Source organism: Electrophorus electricus, chromosome 15, assembly GCF_013358815.1.
Source record: "Electrophorus electricus isolate fEleEle1 chromosome 15, fEleEle1.pri, whole genome shotgun sequence".
NCBI lineage: Eukaryota > Metazoa > Chordata > Actinopteri > Gymnotiformes > Gymnotidae > Electrophorus > Electrophorus electricus.
Window position 1 is genome coordinate 9,213,063 of NC_049549.1, and position 25,159 is coordinate 9,238,221.

The 25,159-nt window shown below is 42.2% G+C and overlaps 1 protein-coding gene across 3 annotated transcripts in view; it reads right to left on the minus strand.

Moving 5' to 3' along the window:
* The window catches only part of LOC113580384 (chloride channel protein 2-like), a 66,516-nt gene that overhangs the window by 14,581 nt on the left and 26,776 nt on the right, over positions 1 to 25,159 (minus strand). For all 3 annotated transcript variants that reach the window (XM_035533937.1, XM_035533938.1, XM_035533936.1), the window contains 13 exons: positions 23,022 to 23,153; positions 21,570 to 21,698; positions 18,314 to 18,447; positions 17,780 to 17,857; positions 15,632 to 15,710; positions 15,309 to 15,434; positions 15,095 to 15,179; positions 12,906 to 13,007; positions 12,364 to 12,448; positions 7,067 to 7,222; positions 1,308 to 1,377; positions 969 to 1,079; positions 156 to 369 (listed from right to left, as the gene is read on the minus strand). In XM_035533937.1, coding sequence (XP_035389830.1) covers positions 156 to 369; positions 969 to 1,079; positions 1,308 to 1,377; positions 7,067 to 7,222; positions 12,364 to 12,448; positions 12,906 to 13,007; positions 15,095 to 15,179; positions 15,309 to 15,434; positions 15,632 to 15,710; positions 17,780 to 17,857; positions 18,314 to 18,447; positions 21,570 to 21,698; positions 23,022 to 23,153 — 1,501 coding nt within the window. The remainder of the gene's footprint in view (positions 1 to 155; positions 370 to 968; positions 1,080 to 1,307; positions 1,378 to 7,066; positions 7,223 to 12,363; positions 12,449 to 12,905; positions 13,008 to 15,094; positions 15,180 to 15,308; positions 15,435 to 15,631; positions 15,711 to 17,779; positions 17,858 to 18,313; positions 18,448 to 21,569; positions 21,699 to 23,021; positions 23,154 to 25,159) is intronic.

The window sequence follows — 25,159 nt, forward strand, 5'->3', positions numbered from 1 at the left end:
TTCCCCAGAATAGGTACTAGGAAGCAAAGACAGTCAGCCAAAGTGTTCTCTCAAAAAAATTTATTTTCGTCAACTTCAAATTCAGTCAACTGATGGACGGTCCTGGGACAGGATGGAGGGATAGAGGGTGTGGACAAGGGTGGAGCGATACTCACTCGTGGTGACCCCAGCCAAGCTCAGGGAGGTAGGGTAGCTTCTTGATGCGTATGATGGAGTCGTAGATGGAGGGTTGTAGACTCTGGGCTACGGCGTTGGCAAGGATGACAGCTATCATAATGGGTAAGATGTGGCTGATCTGGCCCGTGAGCTCGAAGACGATCACAGCCGTCGACACAGTGTGCGTTACAGCACCCGACAGGGCTGCGGCACCTGAACACACGTGCGCGCGCGCGCGAGTAAAACAAAGAAGAACACACAATGGAAAGAAAGAAAGGGAAAGATGGGGGTAGTTGTTATACACAAAACAATGAAACACTGACAACTATTGTGCACACCATTATTCTAACTATTCCTGCTGAAAATGTTACAGCAGCATGATGCAGAATGAGCAACAAAATTACAACACAATGGGAATATAAAATATATATAAAAAATATAATATAAAAAACATTTATATAAAAAAACAACAACAAAAAAACCAAAACTGAAGACATTGAAGAACAAAGACTTGATTGGAGCAGCAGAAGAGTTCTGAAATTCAACTACACAAGTAAATACAGTAAATAAATGCACTAAGAGAGTGAGAGTGAGGTTGTGTGTGAGCGTGCGGGGGGGGGGGGGTTGGCTCTGAGCGTTCAAACGTTGCATTCTTCTGCCCAGAGGAAAGCCAAAATCCAAAACATCTTCGTGAGGCTGTGATGGCTCACAAAAGGTAAAAGCTACTGATCACACCTCTCGCACAGTGAGAAGCATCTGCACTTAGGAAGAGAGAGAGAGAGAGGGTGTGTGTGTGTGTGTGTGTTTCTTACCCACTACAGCATATCCTCCTGGTACAATGGAATAGACAACACCGTCTGAGTGAATACCTTCAGGAAACCAGGCAGCCATGCTCTCTCCCACCAACCTCCCGAAAGCAGCACCTGATGCATATACATGCGTGTAAAAATACATTTAAAAAAATTTTTTAAAAAACCCCCAAAAAAACAAAACCAAAAAAAAAACAAACACACACACAATTTTTGGGAGGTGACTAGACTGTTCAATGAACATTCAGACATTTTCCATGGTCTTATTCTCCCTAAGCGAACATATCTAGGACTACAGCCTAACCCCCCTCCCCCCCCCCACACACACACACACACACTTACCAATGACGAAGACTGGCATGAAAGCACCACAGGGAACAGGGATGGTGGTGGCAAGAGCTGACATCCAAAACTGGAGTCACAGAGAAAGAGAAAGGGAATTGATCACTGTTAAATTACAATGAAAATGCAACCAACGTGAAGCCAGCTAACCAGGTTTGGTAATGCTACAATACTCTGTTCTTGCTTTAATTGCTTTATCGGAATATTTTATTCAGCCTAAACAGATTAGGGAGTCCAGGGGAACAATTAGGATAGAGTCGGTTGAGAACTTTCTCTAAACCACTGTAGGTCCCATGAAGCCCAACTCCAGCACCATTTATCATTCTAATTACCCTCTATGTGACAAAATGGAGCTTCATTAAAAAGATTCAAAAGGAAAGTTTGCATTGCCTTCCCTTTGTCTCACATGCATGAACATGTCAGAAGCACCATAAGTGCATATGGACACGACACACACACACACACACACACACACATTTTTTCCACAACTCTCTCATATACACACGCACACAGTGTAAACAACTACATTAGACCTGTGCATGCAATAACTGACCCTCCCCAGTGGAAACGTATGCTCTGGCCTTGAGGCCTCATCATGGGTGGAGATGGGTGGAGCAGGTCACCTCAGCGCTGGCCGAGCACTGCCAAAAGCGCTTCACACAACCCACTAACTCTATAACAGATAAGAGCCTGCTGGGCACAAACCGCACTTTGAATCGATTGGTTTCATTTTGAGGAATGAGCAGGAAACTGTAATGGAGCGCCCTGTCTGTGAAAGAAGGAGAGAGAGAGGATGGTGTGGGCATGAGTATGAGTGCGGAGCGGGGAGGACACAGCAAGGTGGCAAGGGCCGGAACGCAGAGACGGAACAGAGGGGAATCTGGGAATGTACAGGAATTCAGCTACGTGGGAGGAGCTTCAGGCACAGCCTACCTGCCTAACTTACATGTCTGTAGACAGCAGTGTCTGTATACATACCCACACAGGCACACACTACCCGCACACACCTACCCACTTACCTGCATCACCAAGCCAATCTCCCCTGCCCCTACCTGTGACTCTCCCACCCATGCACACATCCACCCTTGCACACATCCACCCTTGCACACATCCACCCTTGCACACATCCACCCTTGCACACATCCACCCTTGCACACATCCACCCTTGCACACATCCACCCCTGCACACATCCACCCCTACACACATCCACCCCTACACACATCCACCCTTACACACATCCACCCCTACACACATCCACCCTTACACACATCCACCCTTACACACATCCACCCTTACACACATCCACCCTTACACATGTACACACCCACCTGTTCCCTCCCACACCCATTTTTGCTTGGCAGGGAACAGACTTAAGTTAAGCACAGATCTTGGGAAGTGTCTTCGTGAACTGATTTCCTTCCTGATGATCTTTTTGCCTCCTTAGTCTCTCTTCTGCTTGTCCCTTTCTCTTTTCTCTCTCCTGCATTGATGGCATCATTTATATCAATCAATCATTCTCCTTATTTGCTCTTTGTGTGTGTACGTGTACTTGAGTGCAACAGGGAGAGAGGGTGGGGGAGGTATTAAGAGAGAACTTTAAAGAGGAACGGGACAGATCAGTATGTCATTTAAAGTTCATCCTTCTTTATATCAGCAAGCTGTGTGTGTACACATAGCCTCACACACACACACACCCACATAACAACCCCCCCCCCACACCCACACACACAGTGGGATGGTAAACGTATTTAAGACCGATGGGATTGAAGAGCTCCAAAGAACTCATAAAACAGCTTAGTGAAGGCCATTCTATGTACACAGACACACACACTCTTTAAAAAGGTCCCACTTCCTCCATAGCACACAGGGCACTTGTCCCCATGGTGATACTGACGACATCACTTCCTGGCCGGTGACCGGCTTTGCCCAGGTTCTGCTTTGGTTGCCAAGGCAACACACTCATGCAGGTACCAGCAGATGTAAAGTAACAACACACATGCACACACGCACACAGCTGCAACTTCCCACATTAGGGAAACACTCCAATTACCTAGTTATCAATCTATGGGACTGCATTTCATCCGACAAAGTATAAGAGCACCCAGACACTTAGCCTGGCCTTTCCCGAGGCACAGGGCAGACTGCACAACTGCAGCCTTTGAACAGCTTACATGATCTGAATAGCTCCTTTGGGACCTCAGACCAAGAAACAAAGCAAGTTACTAAACAACAACAACAACAACAACATTATCTGAACTCATGTTAGTTTTATTGTTTTATTCATTGCTCCCTGTCACCCTTTGGTGTTTCTCTCTCTTTCCCTTGTTGCCCAAGTTACTGCCAAGGGGCATTTGCCAAAACCACAGACACACTGAATCTGCACAAGCACTAAAACACAAGCACACACAAAGGCACACAAACACTCAGGATGAATAACTACATGTTGTATCTGGTGAGTGTAGCTTTCATCACTGGGCTCCTGCCCTAAATGGAGTTTTAAGAGAAAGCAATACAACGTTGGCCAATTAGCCTAAAGGCCAACCTCAGCAGTGCAGACTGTTTTCTAGCAAGTATTTTTAAATTGTTTTTATGCCAGCCATGCAAACTCTAGTGCACACAGTATGTATGTATAGTATGTACTGTAACATTTAAAACGTACATATAAGGAGATATATAAGCAGCGTGCAGTTAAAAGGTAGGGTCGGGCCAATATCTAACTGGGATATGACAATGTTTACAGGGAAACATCACAATGGACAATGGCATCACCTAAACCTGGTGTGGCACTGCTTGATGTCCTCCATTTAAAAAATAGTGGTCAAAGGATTTATCCTGTTTATTAGGCAATACTTTTTCATTTTAGCTCATTTAGCTTCACTTCCTTGAATTGGTTTTGCCACTATAGACATACATTCAACAAAATAAAAACAATTATTTACATTTACAACATTGCGCAGACACACTTATGCAGAGCAACTTACAAAAGTGCTGTCCTACCCTAACCAGTGCAGTAGGTTAGAGTTCGAGATACCATTGAACTAGAATACTGTTGAAATGCAGGGATCAAATGATCATACCTAGCAGTATAAGCTCTATAACAGACAATGATAAGTGCAATAACAAACCATATCAAACTATAATGAGTTTTGGTTACCCAAAAGGTGCAGGATCAATGGCCATTTCAAAAATTCCACAAACAGTTGTCTTCAGTCTATGTTTGAAGTCTGCAAGGGACCTTGCTGTCTGGACAGCTAGTGGAAGTTTGTTCCACCATCTGGGAGCCAGGACAGAGAACAGTCTCAATGCTTGTCTTCCATGAGAGCACGATGTTTCAAACCGAGCCGTACTTGAGGTTCAAAGTATCCAAGGCACGGCTCGGGCTCTGACTATTGCCATCATGGTTATATTATATAAAACGTTGTACATTTTTTAAAAAATGTTCACATGAATGAAGTACAAAATAAAGCATAACTTAGCATTTAATGGTTGTACAAAACCAAAAAGAAATTAAAATAACTGATTACCCAAAAAGGGGGAAATGGCTGTTTGTGTTTTTCGTGTGCTCAACATCACGATGTCTGATGATGACGACGACATCATCTATTAGCCCAACCCCAGTTAAATGTCATCAGTGCATGAACACAGAATGACGATGAAAACATATAAAATGTATACACATAAGGTTTAAATAAATACAGAAATAATCAAAATAAGAATGTAAACTAGCAGAATGCCAGTCTAAATAAAAATGTTTTCAACTGCTTTAGAAAACTAGTAACAGCAGGTGCTTGACAAAGGTCAATTGGTAAAGGAGTTCCAAATTTTTGGAGCATAAAAACAGATGCTCGGCCATCTTTTTGTGCATCCTAGGAACATACAATAAAGCAGCAATTTAAGCACGAGTTTCATTCTGAAATGAATGTAGGTGCAAATCCATTAAGACATTTAAAAACTGTAAAAGAATTGTAAAAATCAATTCTAAATAAGACAGACAAAACTGGGTGTTGTGTTCCCTCTTTTTTGTACATTAAAACTCTTGCTGCAAAATTTTGAGCAAGCTGCAGTCTGCTGAGTGTGGTTTTTGGTGACTGAGTATTAGAAAAATTAAAAACATGAATTGTCTTCTCTGCATCTTGGTTTGAGAAAAGATATATAACACAAGTTGGACCCTAAGTAAAAAAACAAACATTAGTAACACTATGTATAAGATTTAAACGTTAAAGTGGAGCCTAAAATTCTAACAAGAATTCCAATTGCTTCCTTCGATTTTGAAGCCTTTTTCTTCTTTTGATTAAAAAATACCATCATCCAATTAATAATACTGAACAGAGAGGTTTTTAGTCTCTTTAAAACACATGCATCATTTGGCTCTACAGAAATATACAATTGCGTGTAGGAGTCAGTTATCACTGCCATGTTTTGTAATAAATGTGACCTATTGGAAGCAAGTACAAAGAAGGGAAACGCAGGCCTGACACAGATCCTTGAGGAACAGCATAAAGTGCATCATGTTCATTGAAATGATGCTCAGCTAGACTAACAAAGTACTTTCTACTTTGAATGCAGCTGCCTCACCTTTCCATCTTCTTATTAGAATTTCATAGTGTACTGTTAATTTAGTTCTCCTCTAAACCCGTTCAGCTTCATGGCAGTCCTGTTTGAGTTGCTGCAGCTGTTCAGTTTTCCCCCAAATTCTTTTAGACAGACAGCATTTTTCCCTCCATTCTGGTGCAACTGCACCCAGAGTCGATCTCAGCCTTGAGTTGAACGTCAACCATTTCATGCACGACCGTGTTTTTTCAGCAACAAGATATCTATGATTTAAAAAAAATACTAAAAATGCACGGTTATCGTGTTAAAATACAGTTTATTTTAAACATTTGAATTCTCGTCTTTTTTTTTTTTACTTGTAAAAACATGCAACAGTGGTCATCTGGTTTCATTTATTTTAAATACACGGCACATGAAATAACTTTGCTCTAACGTACGTCCTCATTTAACGGCAGAACACACTTAAGACAGCAGTAAGGCTCACAAGTGTAAAAACTCCAGCAACACTGCTGTGCCCGAGATAGACACCTGCTCAACACCCACAACCATGGCACTACCACGGCAGGACCATTGCTGCGTAGAGAATGGCCCTCAACCCAAATAATATTCGGTCAGCAGTGGACACATTGCTCACTACTGGTAAAGGGTCGCTGACAAACTGTTCACAGCAGCCGATGAGACACAGTCTGAAATGATACACCTATGTAATGCAACTAGAAAATGTGTGTACTGATTAAAATGTCTGGCCAGTGGAGGCACAAGGCAGGCTAAAATGCTGAAAAGTGCATAAACATGCAAGAGGATGCTCTAGGTGGACAGACTTCAATAAAATGCCCCATTTCCTTGCAACACTTCCTCTCACGTTTTCCTTTATTTTTCTCTATCTGCCCTTTCATCCATGTAGACTGCTACGCTTTTCAAGCCACAAGCTGTTGCACTTTCTCCATCTTGCACAACACGCCTGTCGGGCTGAGAGCAAGCGGGCGAAAGAGAGAGGCCAGAGAGGGAGAGAGAAAGTGTGTGTGTGAAAGAGCGCATGTACACGTACTTCTCCCTGCCTGTCGGACAGTCACAGAGTCAGTATGTGTTTATTTACAAGCTTTTAATGGTGTGTTCATGCATACTTGTGCACCTGCTTTCACATTACATTGTTGGCATGTCTGAAACTGTCTTCCCAATGTTGAATTGTAATGATTAAGGTGCTTACCTTCATCACGATGAAGACGACAAGTGTGACAAAAACATTAGCCTGTGGGTGCTTCCAGGCAGCGGCATGTCCAATATACTCAAATTCCTCAGCGATGCCTTGTTTGGCCCATGTACGGTTGTCAAGCAGTGTTACCAAGGACTCTTTTTGGGTCAGCTGCAAACAGGAAGTGGGCAAAGGTGAATTGGAGATTTGCGGCAACCAGGAAGTGTACACAGGTAAGACAGGAAGGGATGCTGCTCACAGAAGTGTGCACAAGTAAATAGGAAAAGTACACAAGTAAACAGGAAGGACTGTCCCTTTTCAAAAGGGTTTTTAAAAATGACTTAAGCTTTAAAACAGTTTCATATGGGCAGGCAACTACAAAAATGAGAAAACAAATGACCAACCTCATATAAATACAATTTTAGCAATCCATGATTCATCAAATTGTGTACAACCTTATGGTAACACTGATGAAACATTCTGCATCCATGTATATACATGTTTACATGTTGGTGTGCGTTGCGCCCATTTCAGGCTGTGGTCTGATGTTAGTCATGTTTGAGATAAAGGCAGTTTATTAAGTGTTTTTCACAGACAAAGACTCTGAGTCACTCTCATTAGAGAGCGGGTGGGAGCAAGAAGGTGAGGAAGAGAGACAGACAGAAGAAAAGAGAAAGTAAACACACCATAAAAATAAAAAAGTATAAAAATGATAACAGCCAGCGCATCTCTGTTCGCGAACCAAAGGAGTGTGGGATGCGTTATGAAATTATATTGATGGTGTGTGTATGTAGGCTAATGAATGTCTCCATGTTCCTTTGTCTTATTAGAAAGTATTAACAGCAACAAGTCCAAGACACATTGTGTGTGTGTGTGTGTGTGTGTGTGTGTGTGTACACACACACACACACACACACACACACACACACCTCCTCTTACCTCACTCTCTCTGATTGGTGACTCATCCACTAGACTCTGCCAGACACTAATGTTCAGCTCTCCTGTTTATCAGCTAATGCCAGATCACCCTTCTCTATTCCTCTCTGGCTTTCTTGTTGCCTTGCTATTGCTATCTGTGCCTTTGTCTCCTCCGATAATTTCATGCCACTTTCCCTCCCTTGCTGATCATTTCCTTTCTCAAGAATGGATCTGTAGAGTTTAATATCAGTTAATGCATATGAATATAAATGTAACATGCACTAAATGAGGTTTTATATATATATATAAAAACATGGCTGTCCTGACTCAAACTCTGCATTGTTTCTTTTAAGTCTAAAACTGAGATGTTCCAGTAGAAGAATGTATTATTTTATTATTTTATTGTTCCCAAGGTCAAGTATGGCCGGTTTATCGCCAGTCCAGTTAAAACACACTTATGAGCACCAAACAATAACTTGCGAGTAAGATGGATTTGGGGAGGTAGGAGATTAATACTGCCTTGAACCACCACACCTAGTATAAAAAAGCAAGGATGTTTGTACAGTTAAAACACATTTAAGCTTTACTTTACTTCTTTCTGGAACAGGGTTAATCACATGGCAGGACCAAAACAAGGATGAGTATGTAAAAACATCATTTGTGCATTTTTGCCATGCTGATGGCTTTAGAGGGCTGATTTCATTGAGACTATAAAAGGTGTTCAATGTGGTCAATGCGATATTTAAACAATATTTTCTAGAGCTTTGTTGCAGACTGATTTATTCCCCATATTTCTTCTAATATCTGGCAACTCTTCAGATCTTTGGTATTTGCCAGACCCTCTTTCAAAAGATAACAGCAGTGCCTGTGGATTACTTGGTAAATTAAAGATTAGTAAGGAATAAGTGACCTGTTTCAGAAAAAAAGTGAGCCTATAGTGGTGCATCAGTTGTGGATTGCAGGACACTTTATAGAGATCTATATAAAATCTCTAACTTGAAGGTGTCCATAAAAGTGTTTAGACAGAGATCTGAATTTTTCTTGTAACTGTTGAAATAACATTAATGTATTGCTCAGATAACGATCAGATATCTACCTTGTACCACTGATAGAAAATACTATTTTGTAAGCCAGGGGGAAGGTCTTATTCATAATTAAAGTTTAATCAGGTGACAAGCTGTCCTTTCCAAAAAATGTGTTAATTTCCTGCTAGACTTTTAAAAGTACTGTGAAAGAGAAAATTACTTTGGGCTTCCGGTGGTATAACAGTTTTGCTTGCAGTAAAAATGCATCAAAAAAAAAAACAACATTCTAGGCCTGATTATGGTTCCTGCAAAAGCCAATCAATAATGAGTCTAATGTGACATGCCCAATTACAGAGACGTATATTAGGTAAGGCTAGCACACCTTTAATCTTTTGAAAGTTGAAGCCTTGTTAAACTGTGTCTAAATTTTTTCTTATGCCAAATAAATATGTGCCTTTCCAAATCAGTAATACATTTTTGTAATATGAAGCAGCATCATCTGTAGAGGATTTAAAATATCCTAGGAAGTACATTCATTTTTATTAGGTTTATCCTACAAATTGGCAAGTCCATCCACTGATCCATGTCCTCCTTTACAGCCTTTTGTACTGGATAAGAATCGAGACCAGCTAGCTTCTTCAAATTAGGACAGAACTGTATTCCAAGGTAACTAAATCAATGTACTATTTAAAAGGGAAAAGTGGAAGTCAAGTCCCAATTGGAGTTGCTTCTGATTTAGTAAAGTTGAACTTATAACCTGAGAAACAGCTAAAATCTCCCATCAGCTCTATAGGGGTTGGGCTGGGTTCAGAAAGAAACACCAGTATATAATCTGCATACATAGTTATAATAGGAGTTGCTTGGTGATTGTGAGGGGTTCCAATACTAAAGCGAACAACAAGGACATCCTCGTCTAGTGGCTTGTTCAAGATCACAGGGTGGGGCACGCATGCCTTTTGTCCGGACTGAGAACTGGGGGGACTTTTCTCTATCCACGTCATACATTTTTCCCCCAGACCAAAACACTGCAGTATATTAAACAAATATCCCCACTCCAACTGATCATATGCCTTCTCAGCATCCATAGACATCTACAGCTATGTGTTATGTTACTGTGTGATGTCAAGATGCCACCTGACATTTGAAAGAGTCCATCATGAATAAATCCTGTCTCATCTGGCAGGTCCAGATGCGGGAGTTGTTCGCCAGCCTTCTAGCAAGCATCTTTGCTAAATATTTCCTGTCCATATTTATTAGTAAGATTGGCTGATAGTAAGGAAATTCATCAGAAGGTCTTTTTTTTCAATATAATGGAAATGTTTGCTTGATATAATGATGCGCCATGCTTCTTTCAAGAGAGTCTGAGAACATATTTAAAGGTTTGTTGACAATCATGTTTTATAAGAGATATAAGCAAGCTCAGGAGCCTTTCCTGATTTAAGTGTAGTGTCTCCAGAACCTCTCATCTAGAAAGCTGCCTGCACAGAGTGCCCCCAACTTCCTCAGATTATTTAGGTACATCCATATTCTCAGGGCAGGCATTTCAACAGATTATTTGTACAATTGTTCATAATTGTCCTATTAATAATTTTTAGCTGTTACCTGCAATTTTCTACTCAAATCTTTAAGTGCTGTGATATGAATGTATCTGAGGCAGATTGGGTAGCTAAATTTTCTTTGGCTGTGGCATAAGAGAATATAGACTCCCTTAGGAATGCCTTAAGAGGGAAGATCTTATTCCTTACTAGTCATACAAGTCCAAAAAATAACTCCATTGGTTTTCCAAACATTGCAAAAAGGTGGACTACATAGCAGCAAAGCATTCAGTCTCCATGATTTAAAAGCAGGACCCCTGTATGGGGAAGCAGTATTAATTGTGTCTGAGGTATGATCAATAGTGAAGATTCACTATTCACTATTGAATTGAGTCTTTCCAGTATATGTCTGAATGTAAAAATAATCAATTCTTGAAAAATAATTTAATGTCAGCCATGAAGTTTCTTCTTTTAGGTTGTTACTCCCACACATCATATAGAGTAAAATCAGAGCACAGAGCTTGCAGCACCTGACTTACATGAGTCCATTTTCTCATGTAGGTTTTCGATGAGCTGCCACATGCTCAAGCAAATGTCAGTTCTGACTTCACTCGGGTCCAAGTCAGCATGCGCAGTCAATCTTCAGGCAATCATTTCTGCATCCGAGTCCAAGAAATTGCAGCAGCCACAACTCAAAGTACTCATCTTTTGAGAAAGTTTTTGTGCCGTCTTCTGTTGCGATATTCCAAATGATCCAGGTCCGACATCGTTTCATCCATCTTTTTAAGGCACAGAGCTAGTTTGGGTTTTGTCAAAGTTGGCTTATCCTCCAGGTTGAAAACAGTGAAACAAGAACTGCCATCTTGAACTTTCATAGAAACTGAGTCAAGAGCTGCAGCAAACCGGCTAAACGGTTTGGTCCACTGCTGTTGCGTCGTTAAAGGTTATGTCGTTAATTATTTGGTCAGTATAAGTGTTGTTCGCACGGTCGCCATCACCCATGACAGTGGCCTGTGTGTTCCTTCCGTCCTCTGTAGACATTTTTTCTGCAAGTTCCAGTACCCCTTGTTAAACATTATTACACAGAAAATGAGACAGTGTGTGCATAATTGTTATAATTTCTGTGGTGGTTGTCGGGAGAGATGTGATCTTGTTCATTTCAGCTCAGCATCATTATACTTGTTTAATACTTGTAAAATGTGCAGTTGTTTATTAGATATTTTTGTGCGTTAAAATGTTTAATTACAGCAGTATAAAAGTTTGCGATTTATAAAATTCATTTTCTAATCAGTGTATAGCCTTTCTGCTTTATGACATTTTTTATTGCACAATGAAGTGAAATCTATGGAAGTGTAGTAAGAAAAAAATGAGGAATGTGGGTCTGGACAAAGTGAACTGTTGGGAATTGATTCCATTCCACATTCAGTTTCCATGAAGAGTGACCTAACCACGATGAACCTCGCACTCACGTTTAGAAGGAGCATTTCACCATTCTCTCTGCTGAGTATACATTAACATTTTACATTAATGGCATTTAGCCGACACTTTTATCCAAAACGACTTACAATTATGACGACTGAATACAATTCAAGCAATGGAGGGTTAAGAGCCATGCTCAGGCGAGCAACAGCAGTAACTTGGCAGTGGTGGGGCTTCAACTGGCAACCTTCTTATTAATTGACAGGTACCTTAACCACTGAGGTAACGTAGAGGTGAGTTGTGTTGCGCAATGTCTCAGCCTGCCCCCACCACCCCCAAACAAACACTCAACCTGTCCTAACCCATCTCTCTAGAGTCTGTGGTGTGTGCATGGTTTGGTGTGTGTGCTAGTTACCTGGCCTGCCATGAACTGTCCGAATCCAGGAGGGAAGGTCAGAGTGGAGATCAGCAAGGTAACCAGAGCAGGATACAACAAACGCCTGCAAACACGCATGTACCCACACGAGAGGTAAGTAATTGCATAAATAATGTATCTGTCCACTCTTATCATAAACGTTCTGGTCAGGGCTGGGTTTCATTGTCTGTTCGTAAGTTTCAGTGACGAAGCCACGGTGATGAGCTCCCGCCTCCGGGACTGAGGGAGCTGGAGGGCAAGCAAGAAGTGGCTTGGCACTGCGCATCCCTGGAGCGGCCGGTGCGCAGAGACTCACTCCAGTGGTCTTGGAAAGGGGGGATAGGGATGCAGGCACTCTAGTACCAAGCTTGAGTTGTTGTTTTTTTGTGTGCGCGCGTCTCCCTTTCTCTTCCTCCACACACACTTGCACATTTACACACTCATACCAAACAGAACAGGATGTGGTAGGCACCCAAACAGGGATTACTCCATGCACTCTTACACACAGAGACATGTACACACACACGTACAGAATGACTCACTTCTTCATAAGAAACTTGTTGATGGCCTTTTGTTTCCTGATGAACTGAACAATAAGCCTGTTCAGATAAACAAACAGGGCCCCACCGAAACCACTTGCTATCCTGCGTACACACATACACAGTATAAAATAAGATTATTGTGGTTGTAAAATATGCAGTAAGCAAACATTTTATGTCCATACTGTTAGAGACCTAGGGCTTTCCCTTGTTCCCAACTCGTACACAAACACGATAACAAGAATACGTGAATATGTGGGCTTAAGTCTTAAGTAAAACTCCTGACAACGTATTACAACTTCACAGTTCAGGAGTATGCTAATGAGCATATTATTATTATTGTTATGAACGAGGCAAAATGCTCATGAATCAGTAACAAGGGAAAACCTTTACAAAGAGGAAAACAACAGCGAGCGTGCAGAGGGAATTCAAACACCTCAAACATCTGTTAGCCTGAGAGAGAGAGAGATGTGCGCCGTCTCACTACACGAGATGTGTTTGTTTAGTCAATAGCCGGGCACAATTATCAACTGCAACAGTACAAGAGGGAGGGTGTTTATCACACACTTCAATTAAAAGGGGCAGCCATGAGAAACCCGTGAGGAAAACGTGTGCGCTCCCAGCCAAATGGTGGAAGTCTGAGAGACGGCGAGGGATGGTAAGTGTGGGCAGCATAATGGGACAGCTTTCCCCATCACAAGGAACAGAGACCTTTTTGATGGCAGGAAACTCACCAAAACAATACAAAACATCCAAAACAGGATGGTGCTATTAGAAACTGTTGTGCACTTGTAATTATTTTTATACTGATTTAAAACAAGCTGCAATGGACAGACATGGACCCTCATTAAATAACAGCAATCACTTTAGGACAATAATACCTAATATTAGTTTTCTAAAACGAGAATCCCACCTCATGAACATTAGACGTTATTAAAGCGGTTAGCACTGCTTTTCCATCATCTTTACCTGGTCCAGTGTTTTAGCAAATGAGTTAGCATCACGACTCGCTGACCTAATTAATATTTAAATTGATTTAACTGAAAAATTTGGACAAACCTAGCTCTAATTAAAGATATTCCATTCTAACAAACTCCATATTGGGTTCCAGCCATCACTTGTTTTAATTAGGACTGTCAAGTCACAGAAAAATTAACTCATTAATCACAGAGCTTCCTGGGGTGAAGCCTGATCAGAACAAAGAATAAAAGGCCTTCCTAGAAAAACAGGACACAATGACTGGTTTTATTTAAATAAAGTTTTAGAAATGCACATTGTTGTGAGACTCCTAAAATGCCGCACTGGTCATATTTGCAGTTTTAGATATGCTTACAAGTTTCAACATAAGTGTACTCTAGTTAATTAACATGTGATAACATGGTGCTGTGGACAAGATCTGTGTAATACAAGATCGGAGCTGCAGTATACTCTGTGTGTGTGTGTGTGTGTGTGTGTGTGAGAGTGTGTGAGTGTGTGAGAGAGAGAGAGAGAGAGATTTTGGTAGACGTTCATTTGATACCTTCATTCTCATTTCAGTAAAGGAGTAAATGGAGAACGGAAGAAATGCACACAGAGAGAGACAGAGAGAGCGCGCGAGAGAGAGAGAAGCTTTGATTAACATCAAACAGCAGTGATGCTCTTAAGACAAAGTGCAGACAACTTCCACACTAAAACCAAAATGGAAGAGCAGAAAAATAAAGCAGCAAATGTGAGAGAGAAGTAGGGACTTCCCTGTCCTCCAAGGCCATGGTGGCAGGCTCGTGTCAGAGAAAGGGACAGTGAAAGGAAGGAGAGGGAGGGAAAAAGGAAGAAAAAGACGAGACACATGCTGGGTTTCATTACACACATGCTTGTCATACTCTTTTTGGATAGTTCAGTCAGTCAGGACAAACATAGAAATGACTCATTTATTCTCTCTCTCTCTCGTTAATTTCTGAGTTTATTAAATTTACCTATTATGTCATTTAGAATAGACATCTCTCCTTCTATTTTAATATGCAATAATATGCACACGCATTAAGCTATGCTCATTAATTTGAGCCTACACGTGAACATTATGAACATAGGAATAACCTGATACATGGTTTCATAACGATACCATTAGAAGCTGACCTCTGGGGTGTGGGTATACACACATGCACGCACACACACACACACACACACACACGAACGCACGCAGACACAGAACTTACCCGATGACAGCAAAGGCTGGAAGTTCCTGGAGGTCAAAAGGGAAATCGAGCCGGAACCGAGTCTTGAAAAGGGCAGTTATTGTCTCTAAAGACACACGCATGCACGCACGCACGCACGCAGGCACGCACGCACGCACGCACATACGTTACAGGTCTCATGCAAAAGGATAGCTACTTATGACCGCAAAGAACATGCAAGCGCCCCCATGCATACCTTCATCTCTGTTCCACACAGCCAGTACCCTGAATATGAAGGCACTGAAGGTAGCAGCAAAAAATCCTCTCCAATAGTTCCTGACTGCAAAGAACGTAGAGGTGACCTCTATACTGAAGAGCACACCTGGAACACACACACACACACAGACTTTTTAAACCGCTGAGGAAGCCCATGGATAACTCGTGTGTATGTATGGCTTATAAACACCCACATGTGCACATTCTTACACTTCTCATATCCAGGTATACACATATACAAAAACAACCACCAAGCATTACGTGTGTGTGTGGGGGGGGGGGGGGGGGAATGCGCGTGCTCACCTCCAATGGGTGCAGCAAAGCAACAGCCAACACCTACAGCACAAGCAGCTGCCAACATCTCTATGTTTCGAGATTCATTCTGTTAAATGCACGCACGCACACACACACACACACACACACACACACCACCGTTTACCTTTATTATTCTCAGAAGTATGCACACAAACATACAACTGCTTGCTCTTTATTAGTCTTCTATAAAACAGGCCATTGTTTTCATATGTCCACATACCCTCACCCTGACAGTGGAGACACACAGAAACACCCCACACAGAGAGCAGAGCAAGGCCCTTCAAAAACTGCAAAGCACGCATTTCCACTTTATGGCCAAATCCAGCACAAATCAACTCAATAAACAGATCAAACAAATTACAATCACGTAGAAGAAAAAGAATGAGAATCATCCTCAGAATGGTTTATAAGTAGAAATGTCTCTGGGCCCATCATCTTCATTTAACAACTTCATGGTCTATAGGCTTCTGGGAGAAAAAAAACAAACAAAAAACTTGAGATACTGTCCATCACAGTCTGCCAAAGATGCCAAACTGTGACTCTGGCTCACTCTCTGTGACTCTGGCTCTTTCCTGAAAGCCTGTGACTGATTCACTTTCTGACTGCATCTTTCTGTTCTGCAAGTGTGTAACACTTCAGTTTGAATCGAACTGCTCCAAATTTAGAATTTGCCAGGATCTGTAAATAGAGCAGCTTTCTTCAACTCTCAACTTCTGATACGGATGTGGATTCCACAGAGGTCTTGAACGGCAAGATGCCGTGTAGGCCAAGAGATGGGCCCTGCCTGACAGGCAGTAGTGTTCCATTCTCATCCGAGTGTAAACCAAAGCAAACCTCTACCGGTCATTACACACCCAAATAAATAAATAAATAAATAAATAAATAAATAAATAAATAAATAAATAAATAAATAAAGTGAAAATCTATACACTCAGTTTATACACTTCATGCAGATAAACATGACAAATTCAGGCAAATGAAATGCATTACTACTGGACAGGCGGAGCCGAGAGGGCAGGGCTTCGCATGATGAGATCGGCGGACACAATCATCGGAAGGCCCACAGGCATTTTTTACTATCCGTGAGCAGGGAGATTTAGAAAGGAAGCAGGAATGTGCTTTTCAGCACAGCCCGAACATTGTCTCATTTAGATGCTATCCAGAAATGCCTGCATGACTAGCTGAGAGAGTATATTGCCAGGACATTTTACAGGCTTCCGTAACAAAGGCCTATGCTTTGGATACTACCTAACGCGCTAGTGCTGGTCTAGCCACAGGGCTTACCTTAATGCCAGTCAGGTTAGGATCCTTAGCAAGCAGTGAAGTAGGAGAAAGACGAGTGAGTGAGTGCACACAAGCACGCAATAAACAACTGTGGTGGAAAGAGCAGAAGAGAGAAGATTCCTCTGCCGCACTGCAATGGAAAATTAGCATTCCACTGCATGCAGCAAAATTGTTAAAAAGTGTATGCGCGAGAGAGAGAAAGAGAGAGAGAGAGGGAGTTTGAAGGATACAGTTAGAGTGCCAAAATGAGTCAGGAAGAGGGAGGGATGGAGAGGTGGGGGGAGATAATGAGAGACTCAGAGTTAGTCACAAAAATTGACACAGGAGAGCAAGAGGGAGAGAGAAGGATTTAGGGATTGCCCACATGTCCCTCCTTCCACAGCGCATCTTTATTTCATCTTTCTCTGCGGCTCCTGCAGAAATGCTGCCTTGCAGAGTGGGAAGAAGGCTGCAGCCACATGAATGAACATAACCCACGTTTACCTCCTGCACCAGTGCACCAAATCTTGCCTTAGTCACACAAGCTCAGGAAAAACAGACACAAAATGACAACATGGCAGTAAAGCTCATCCTCAAAAGCAGGATTTTGGCAGGACTCAAACATAAAATTCACACCAGTTGTGAGAACTGTACTGGATATGTTCACACACACACACACACACACACACACACACACACACACACACACACACACACACACACACACACACACACACACACACACACACACACACACACACACACACACACACACACAACTGCTGGGTTTCACACTCAGGCATGTTAAAACATATTAAATTTGAAAAATTCAAAGTAAGGCCGCTGTTTGGGACGAATGAAATTTTCAATTACCTCATAAATTCCCCCGAAGAGTGACATAAACTTACTCAGCAGTGCTGCACACAGACTTGCAATGTGCACAAACGGACCCTGGGGATTAACCACACACGTACGCACACACACGGTACATTTCAGGTAACTGGGACAATTAGCTGGTTTGCCAACTTTAAAAAAACAAAAAAAAACAGTGACATAAAACCACAGAACACATTTGAGGATGGGGGGGGGGGGGGGGAGACATTAAAAGCACAATGCACATTTCACCAAAAACACATTCAGATATACTTCCACAGACAGCCAGTGAGCAGGTAGAAATGCATGATTGATCAATGATGATTCATTAACAGAGAAAGTATTTCGCCTTAACACGTTTCTGATTCACGCATGAAGTAATGGTGACAAAGAGGGAAGGAATGCATCCTTAACATCTCTCTGAGTCTGAAGTGTGAGTGTGTGTCTTATACATCAGTACAGTTTACAGTTACAACAGTTTAAGCTTCCTTAATGGCGCCTTGGTCTGTGTTGAGAGTGAGTGAGGGTTAGTACCTCTTTGCCCAGAGGCATTCCACTTCCCAAGGCACAGGTAAGGCCTATGACTTTGGCCACAAAGGTTTTTAAGGTAAGATACTCCTTTAGGACAACACCCCTCAGTATGGTTTTCATCTCAGGAATACCAGAACCTGGGAGAAAGGAAGCAGAGCCGTAAATGAATCGTTAACGGTCTTTATATGACTATCAAAGGTGATTAGAAACGGGATAAACTTCAAATTAAACTACAACATGGTCCTCATCCATTTTTATGCTTTTAGCATGCTGTTGAATAAACAATGACGACACCGCCTTAGAAACAGTAATGTGTGAAACAGCGAGAAATGCTGGGCCGTGACTCTCACAATGATTCAGACCAATTCGTCCGCCTCTCTTCTCGACAGTGCCACGTCCCCGCATCCTTCAGAACACCCGTGTAGCTTCCTAGCAGCGCAGCAGTTACCCTGCTGTCGAACAGCACGTTCTGTTACCAGGGTCAAGACCTTTCTTTAAGTGGGGAATGAAACGGGCAGCTAGTAGTGTAAAAAACAAACAAAAAAAAAAAAAAAAACAAGCAATGCACACTTTAGCATTCGCCTGCTCCTCATCCGGAGAGGCATAAGGGCTAAGCATGCTCTTTCTCCTTTTTTCTTTCAGTCATTTGTTTGAGGGATAATATTGTCGCTTGTTGCACAAGTTACTTTACTCTGAGGAGAAATATCACACCTATACAAATCTGACTACACTCCTAAACTTTCGCGAAAGCCGCCACGCGGACCAAATCTGCTGGCTGCTTGTTTCAGCAGAGTACCCCTGCTTTCAACAGCTCGCTGTCATTTTGGGGTTGCAGAATCATGTGGCCAGGACAGGCATGAGGCAGTTCATAGCTTTCCAACGAAAAAAGAAAAACCTCAGAAATACCAACAGACAGTGGAAAACTCCATCTCAGCATTTACATTTAGCCAGCTTAGTAAGGATAAAGACTCCCCCTGCCTACCAATTAGAAATGGGCTTTTCATGGCACTATTTTGGGGGTGGGGGGTGTATGGACATTTTTTTCAGTGTAGTGTACAGCCAATAGCAATCACCGAGTGCCTGAAATATCCAATATTCCACACTTTCGCTTTGCCTATAGAAGCAGGAGACTGTTGGCTAAATAAGCTGCACTTTCCGTGTGAATGCGGCATCTATGAAAGTCTGCTTAAACTCCTGAACACGGCTGCGCTCCAACCGGCTGCTGGGACACATTCCAAGAGAGTTTTACAAGCTGACTCAGCCGCTGTATGACACCTGCTCTCTCGCCCCTCCCAACAGAGAGGCCATCTCTGCGAACAGTGAAGCGGCTATCGAACTGCTAAAGAACTCTCAGCCTTGGGCCACATTTATTTTGTGAACCGATTTCTGCTGTGTGAAGTTTTAGCTCAGGCAGTTGCATGCTCCAAAACTCTGTCCACTTTTATTGAAGCGCAAATAAATGCAGCAGTCCCAGAACTAGGCTGCATGAGAGAACAGCTTGCTCGCATGTTAAAAAAAATGCCCTCGGAAACCGCTGCAGGACAGACTGCCGTTGTGGCTGTGATGCTGTTGCTACGGTATCACACACTGTTGAGTAGCCCCAGCAATCAGAGCGGGCAGCATGATGTTCACCCAGCGGGTTTAAAGGAACATTCCAGCACTAAACCTCAAAACCATTTTTCAACCTTCAGGGTAATTTAAATTTTTTTTAGTTACAGAGAGCGCAAAAATAACCTTTAAATAGACTTCAGCTGAGCAAAATTTCCGATTCAAGCAACCTTTACGATCATGAGCATAAAACCAGATTAGCAAAAGCATGTCCTGAGGTTATTTTGTGAACTCTACAAAGGCATTTTAATGCATTCCCGCAGACTGAACTATAGTTACTTACAGCAAGCTTAGCAGCTAGTAGCCAACAACCTGTGGGTACAGGATCAAGTTCTCCAGAGGTGGAAACTTAAATCTCAAACAAATATTCTTGAACAATACAGGCATGTCTGCATATGAAACAGACCCGGATTTATATGAATTGAAGTAGCTTTAAAGGATCTGTCGTAGATGGTGGGAGATGGTGCAGAACATTGAAGAACACGAAGAAACAGATCTCCGATCACAACTTTTCAACCGAGCGTAGAGCAATAAGGTAGTAGCAGGTAATCTGTACTATACGATATTCTTTGCAATGGGACCTTAGTCAGATCTCAACATAAAATCTAACAGCCCATTGATTACATCAGTACATTAGAGACATATTAGAGCTTCTAAAAGAGACCTTAAAATGACGTCCAAGTGGTGATTATTTCCGGGAGATGATTTAAAGCCAAACAGGTGACAAATATCCACTGTAAAAACCATTTTAAAAATATCCTCAATACTGATTTTTTTTTTTTTAGGTTTAATGGTTTCCTTTATTGGTCTAGAGGACATGCATGCCCATTGACTTGTGACTGGCTACTGCTTTGATCATGCTGGGTGCATGGTCTCTTCTTTTGCAGATCAATTAAATGGTAGATGACTGGGTGGGGGGGGGGGGGGGGTAATACAGACTTGTTCTACCTGGCAAGTGATGTTTGTTGGGTCTTTATCTCCTTTCATTTTAAAAGTTTCATGATCTGTAGTAGTGTTTCATTATTATTATTATTATTATTAACATCAGTAGCAGCAGTAGTAGTAGTAATGGCAGTAGTAATAGTAGAAGTGATAGTAGTAGTTGTAGTAGTATTAATAGTATTAGTAATAGTAGCAGTAGTAGTAGTAATAATAGTATCAGCCGTAGTAGTAGTAGTAATGGTAGTAGTATCAGTAATTTTAGTAGTAATGGTAGTATTAATAGTAGTAGTATAGTAGTATCAGCAGTAGTACTAATAGTAGTAGTAGTAGCAATAATAGTATCAGCATTAATAGTAATGGTAGTAGTAGTAGTAGTAGTAGTAGTAGCAGCAGCAGTAATAGTATCAGCAATAGTAGTAATGGTAGTGGTAGTAGTAGTAGTAGTAGTAGTAGTAGTAGTAATGGTAGTATTAATAGTAGTAGTAGTAGCAGTAGTAGCAGCAGCAGCAGCAGTAGTAGTAGAGAAAGGAGCAAGTCCGAAACAGCGCGAGAGCAGTAAATGATAACAGCCCACAGGAACTGGCTGTACAGCTGCACAGTGAACAGAATGCTAATGAACATTAGAGACTCGTGACAAAAGGCTAGAGAGTCAGACGCAGCACTCAAAGGATTGTGAAAAATGTGGGGGGTGCATGTGTGTGTCTCTTACCGGCAGCCTGCGGCGCTACTATGTGTGTAAAACCTGCTGAGAAGCTGATGAGGACCACTGGGTAAGTGACCCAAGCCAGATACTGCAGTACCAAATTACTGTCCAAACCTCCATACATCCACTTCTGGGCTAGAGAGCACAAGAGAGAGAGAGCACAAGAAAGAGAGAGAGAGAGAGAGAGAGAGAGGCATGTAGCCAAAACAAAAGTAATAAAGTCATATAATGGAAAGGTATTTCATGATGCTTGACAGAGAAAATCATTCACAAAGTTGAAGAGTGTGTGCACGTGTGTGTGTGTGTGTGTGTGTGTGTGTGTGTGTGAGAGAGAGAGAGAGAGTGAGTGAGAGAGAGTGAGCATGTGTGAATGAGTAAGACAGACGGTTAGTGTACTCTAGAGAGGTGCAGTGAGTTATTGTGTTCCTCATCACAGTTACACTCTCTTCTCTGAACCTTCTATGTAAGTAAATTTAGAATCACAGATGCATCTGAGTGCACACACTCCCACACCTCACTCTGCCTTACACGTAAAGAAATCCGATAACTCGCCAGTGAGCAGCTAAAACACTAAGATATGCTGGATTTGATTATAAAGAACACTGCATGCAAGCACGCGCGCACACACACATGCACAGCTTTTAAAATTCATATCCACACACATGCTCCCATATTCTCTTAACACCTACGCTCTCCTCCAAGTGCGATCAGCCCAGATTGTACCGCCACCTCAGACAGCTTTACGTTTGCCAGTGGATCACTCAGATATTCAAATATATCCACTGGATGTTGTAGTGGTGGGTGCAGTGATTGAGATTAGTACCACTACCAAAGGCTCAAAGCACCACCGACTGACAGAGCTGTCCCAAGTGTAAGACCAAGTGTATGGAAGCATACTGCTCAATGCCACACACCTGATCACTTGAATGTCCAGCCCTGTATAAAGGCCTTCATCCAGAATTCAGAACACTTGAGGACAACACTAGAAGCCAAGTCAAGATAATCGTCAAGGTGACCATAAAGCGTGGTATATGCAAAAGAGATGCACTGTCCCCACTGCTGTTTTGCACAGGGCTGATAATGTTCAGTCAGATCATCCATAAGTGTGGGTATGGGGACATGGTCACCACTTAGAGGTCGCATTTGGGGCTGTGTCCCCAAAGCTGGAGGAATGACATGAATCTCAGTCCAGAAGAACAATCCTTGGAACAGTGAAAATACAGTGCCAAACCCCCAACTCCCAGGCCTGTGGTAAAAGGCCCAAAAAATATGAGCACCAGTTGGTGAAACAGGATGACGGTTTAATATAAGCAAGGCGGCTTTAAATCAAATAATTTTTAGGGCTAGGCCCTGCTTGGTAACAGTACATATTAACTCTGTACACAGTAAAATCAGTTAACCAGACAACCTATGAGTCCATCCGTCCATCCATCCACCTCTTCATGCACACCCACCCACCTTGTAAGCAGAGTGCGATGCAGAAGTCCATCACCCAGCTGACGAGGGCCATGACGAGGCCAAGCAGGATGAGGAAGATCCAGTCCTCCCCGACACGTGAGATAAGGAACTTCTGACAGTGCAATGTACAGACTATAGAGAAAGCACAAGCAAAACTACGTTAACCACAGTACACATGCACAGTAGAGATCGCAAACATATGAGAGTGCACTGTATAGACTGCAAAAAAGCACAGCCAAAAAAAAGAAAGAAGCACATTTCCCCACCTTATGAAGAAAACAACTGCCCGCCACCCCCCCCCCCCCAAAAAAAAAAAAAAAAAGTGTCTGGCTTTGCAATTAAAATTACTACATTACTCAGGAAGCACTGCAAAATTAGGAAGCACATAATACTAAATTAGCCATCATTATTATTATTATTAATTATCATCATCATCATCATCATCATCATCAGCATCACCACCATCATTATTAATTATTATTATTATTATTATTATTATTATTATTATCATTATCATCACCACCACCACCACCACCACCACCATCATCATCATCATCATCCTCCTCCTCCCAATGCCATTTCCATTTAAGAGTAAGAGAAGCATGTAAAATTGATGGATCTCCAGCATTTCTGTAGAATGATGTTCATCTGAAACATTCACACCATGCACATTACATCATGTTTTTATTCCAGGTTTGGCTGCACAGTGTGTTGGAAAATGACCCCCAACTGCTCATGTAAAACTGACCACATGTTCAGAACCATTTTCTGAACTTGGCATCACCAAGTTTTGTTCACCATTCAAGCATTTAAGATCTTTATAGACAACAAACTGAGCCATACTCTTTTGCTTTCAAACACTACATAGACCTACTACAATTCCCAGCATCTGGCAAGAATGGCCAAACGGCAGGCACAAGTGGTCAGGTTTAATGGAGAAACTTGCCCTCCAGAATTCTTAGTGTCTGCACGATCAGACATAATTTGGCCAAACACCACAATTACCATACTTCAGTTGTGGTAGTATCAGCACAGAGATGGACACGGACACACACACAGAGAGAGAGAGAGATCGTTTCCTTTTACGCTGATTCAGTGCTGCTGCAACCAAAGACTGGTTATGATTATCTTATGGCAGTGTTAGAAATTTTGCTACAAAATCTGTGACCTTTCCCACGACGCATGTTTAAACACAACCAACAGGACATGGCCTGAAATCACCACAGCTCACGCGCCAGCTGCAAATAAACGGCAGTATAGCAAAAAAAAAAAAGAGGAGTCTGTGGGACTCGAAAGAAGAAGGTTTTGTGGAACTGTGGCAAAACAGAAAATGTCTTTTTGACATCTCCTTCTGGCAAAACGAATATATAAAAGCACAAAATGCCGTGGGAGTGTCATCAGAAAACCTTTACCATATAGTCTGACTTTCAGCACAAGCGGCATCACTAGGTCAATGAATTTGGTCAGTAACACAGATGCATCTCGTACAGTCCAACATGCAACAAACGTTTAAAACCGCTAGAATCGCATAATACAAAGCCGGCTTCAGACAAGTAAAAGACTACGTCTGCATTAGTAGAACGTTCTTTATGGCAAAACGAAAAAACACATTGGCTTGCTTTAAAACATGTATATGACTTTAAATACAACGCTTACAGTGTCAGTTTGGGAGATTAGCGTCCCATGCGATCTGAGCTGCGCTCGTGAAAATGAGAGGAGCTCCAGAGAACTCGAATCTAGAGGCTACAGGGGTGCTCGTTTTGGGCTGGAACAGATATCAGTATGCCTTTACACATGCTGCGCTTTAGAGCCCATCGGGATACTGAATGTGTCGAGGCAAAGCTGAATCAAGCGCGGGGAGCGCCGTGCATTCTCCACGGCTTTGATATCTGTTCTCGCACCTCCCTCCCTCACCGACTGACTCCGTCTTCCCGCCCACCATCAAGCTGTGTTCAGATGGCCCCTGCTGTGTGTGCGCGTCTTAAAACACATGAGCACACCCTCACACATCAAAACACCCCAACACACACACACACACACACACACACACACACGCGCGCAGCGACATGCATGTACATTCTTCTTCGTGCTCCATCTAAACAGACCTGCCTCACTTTCTCCTTTCCACACACAAACTA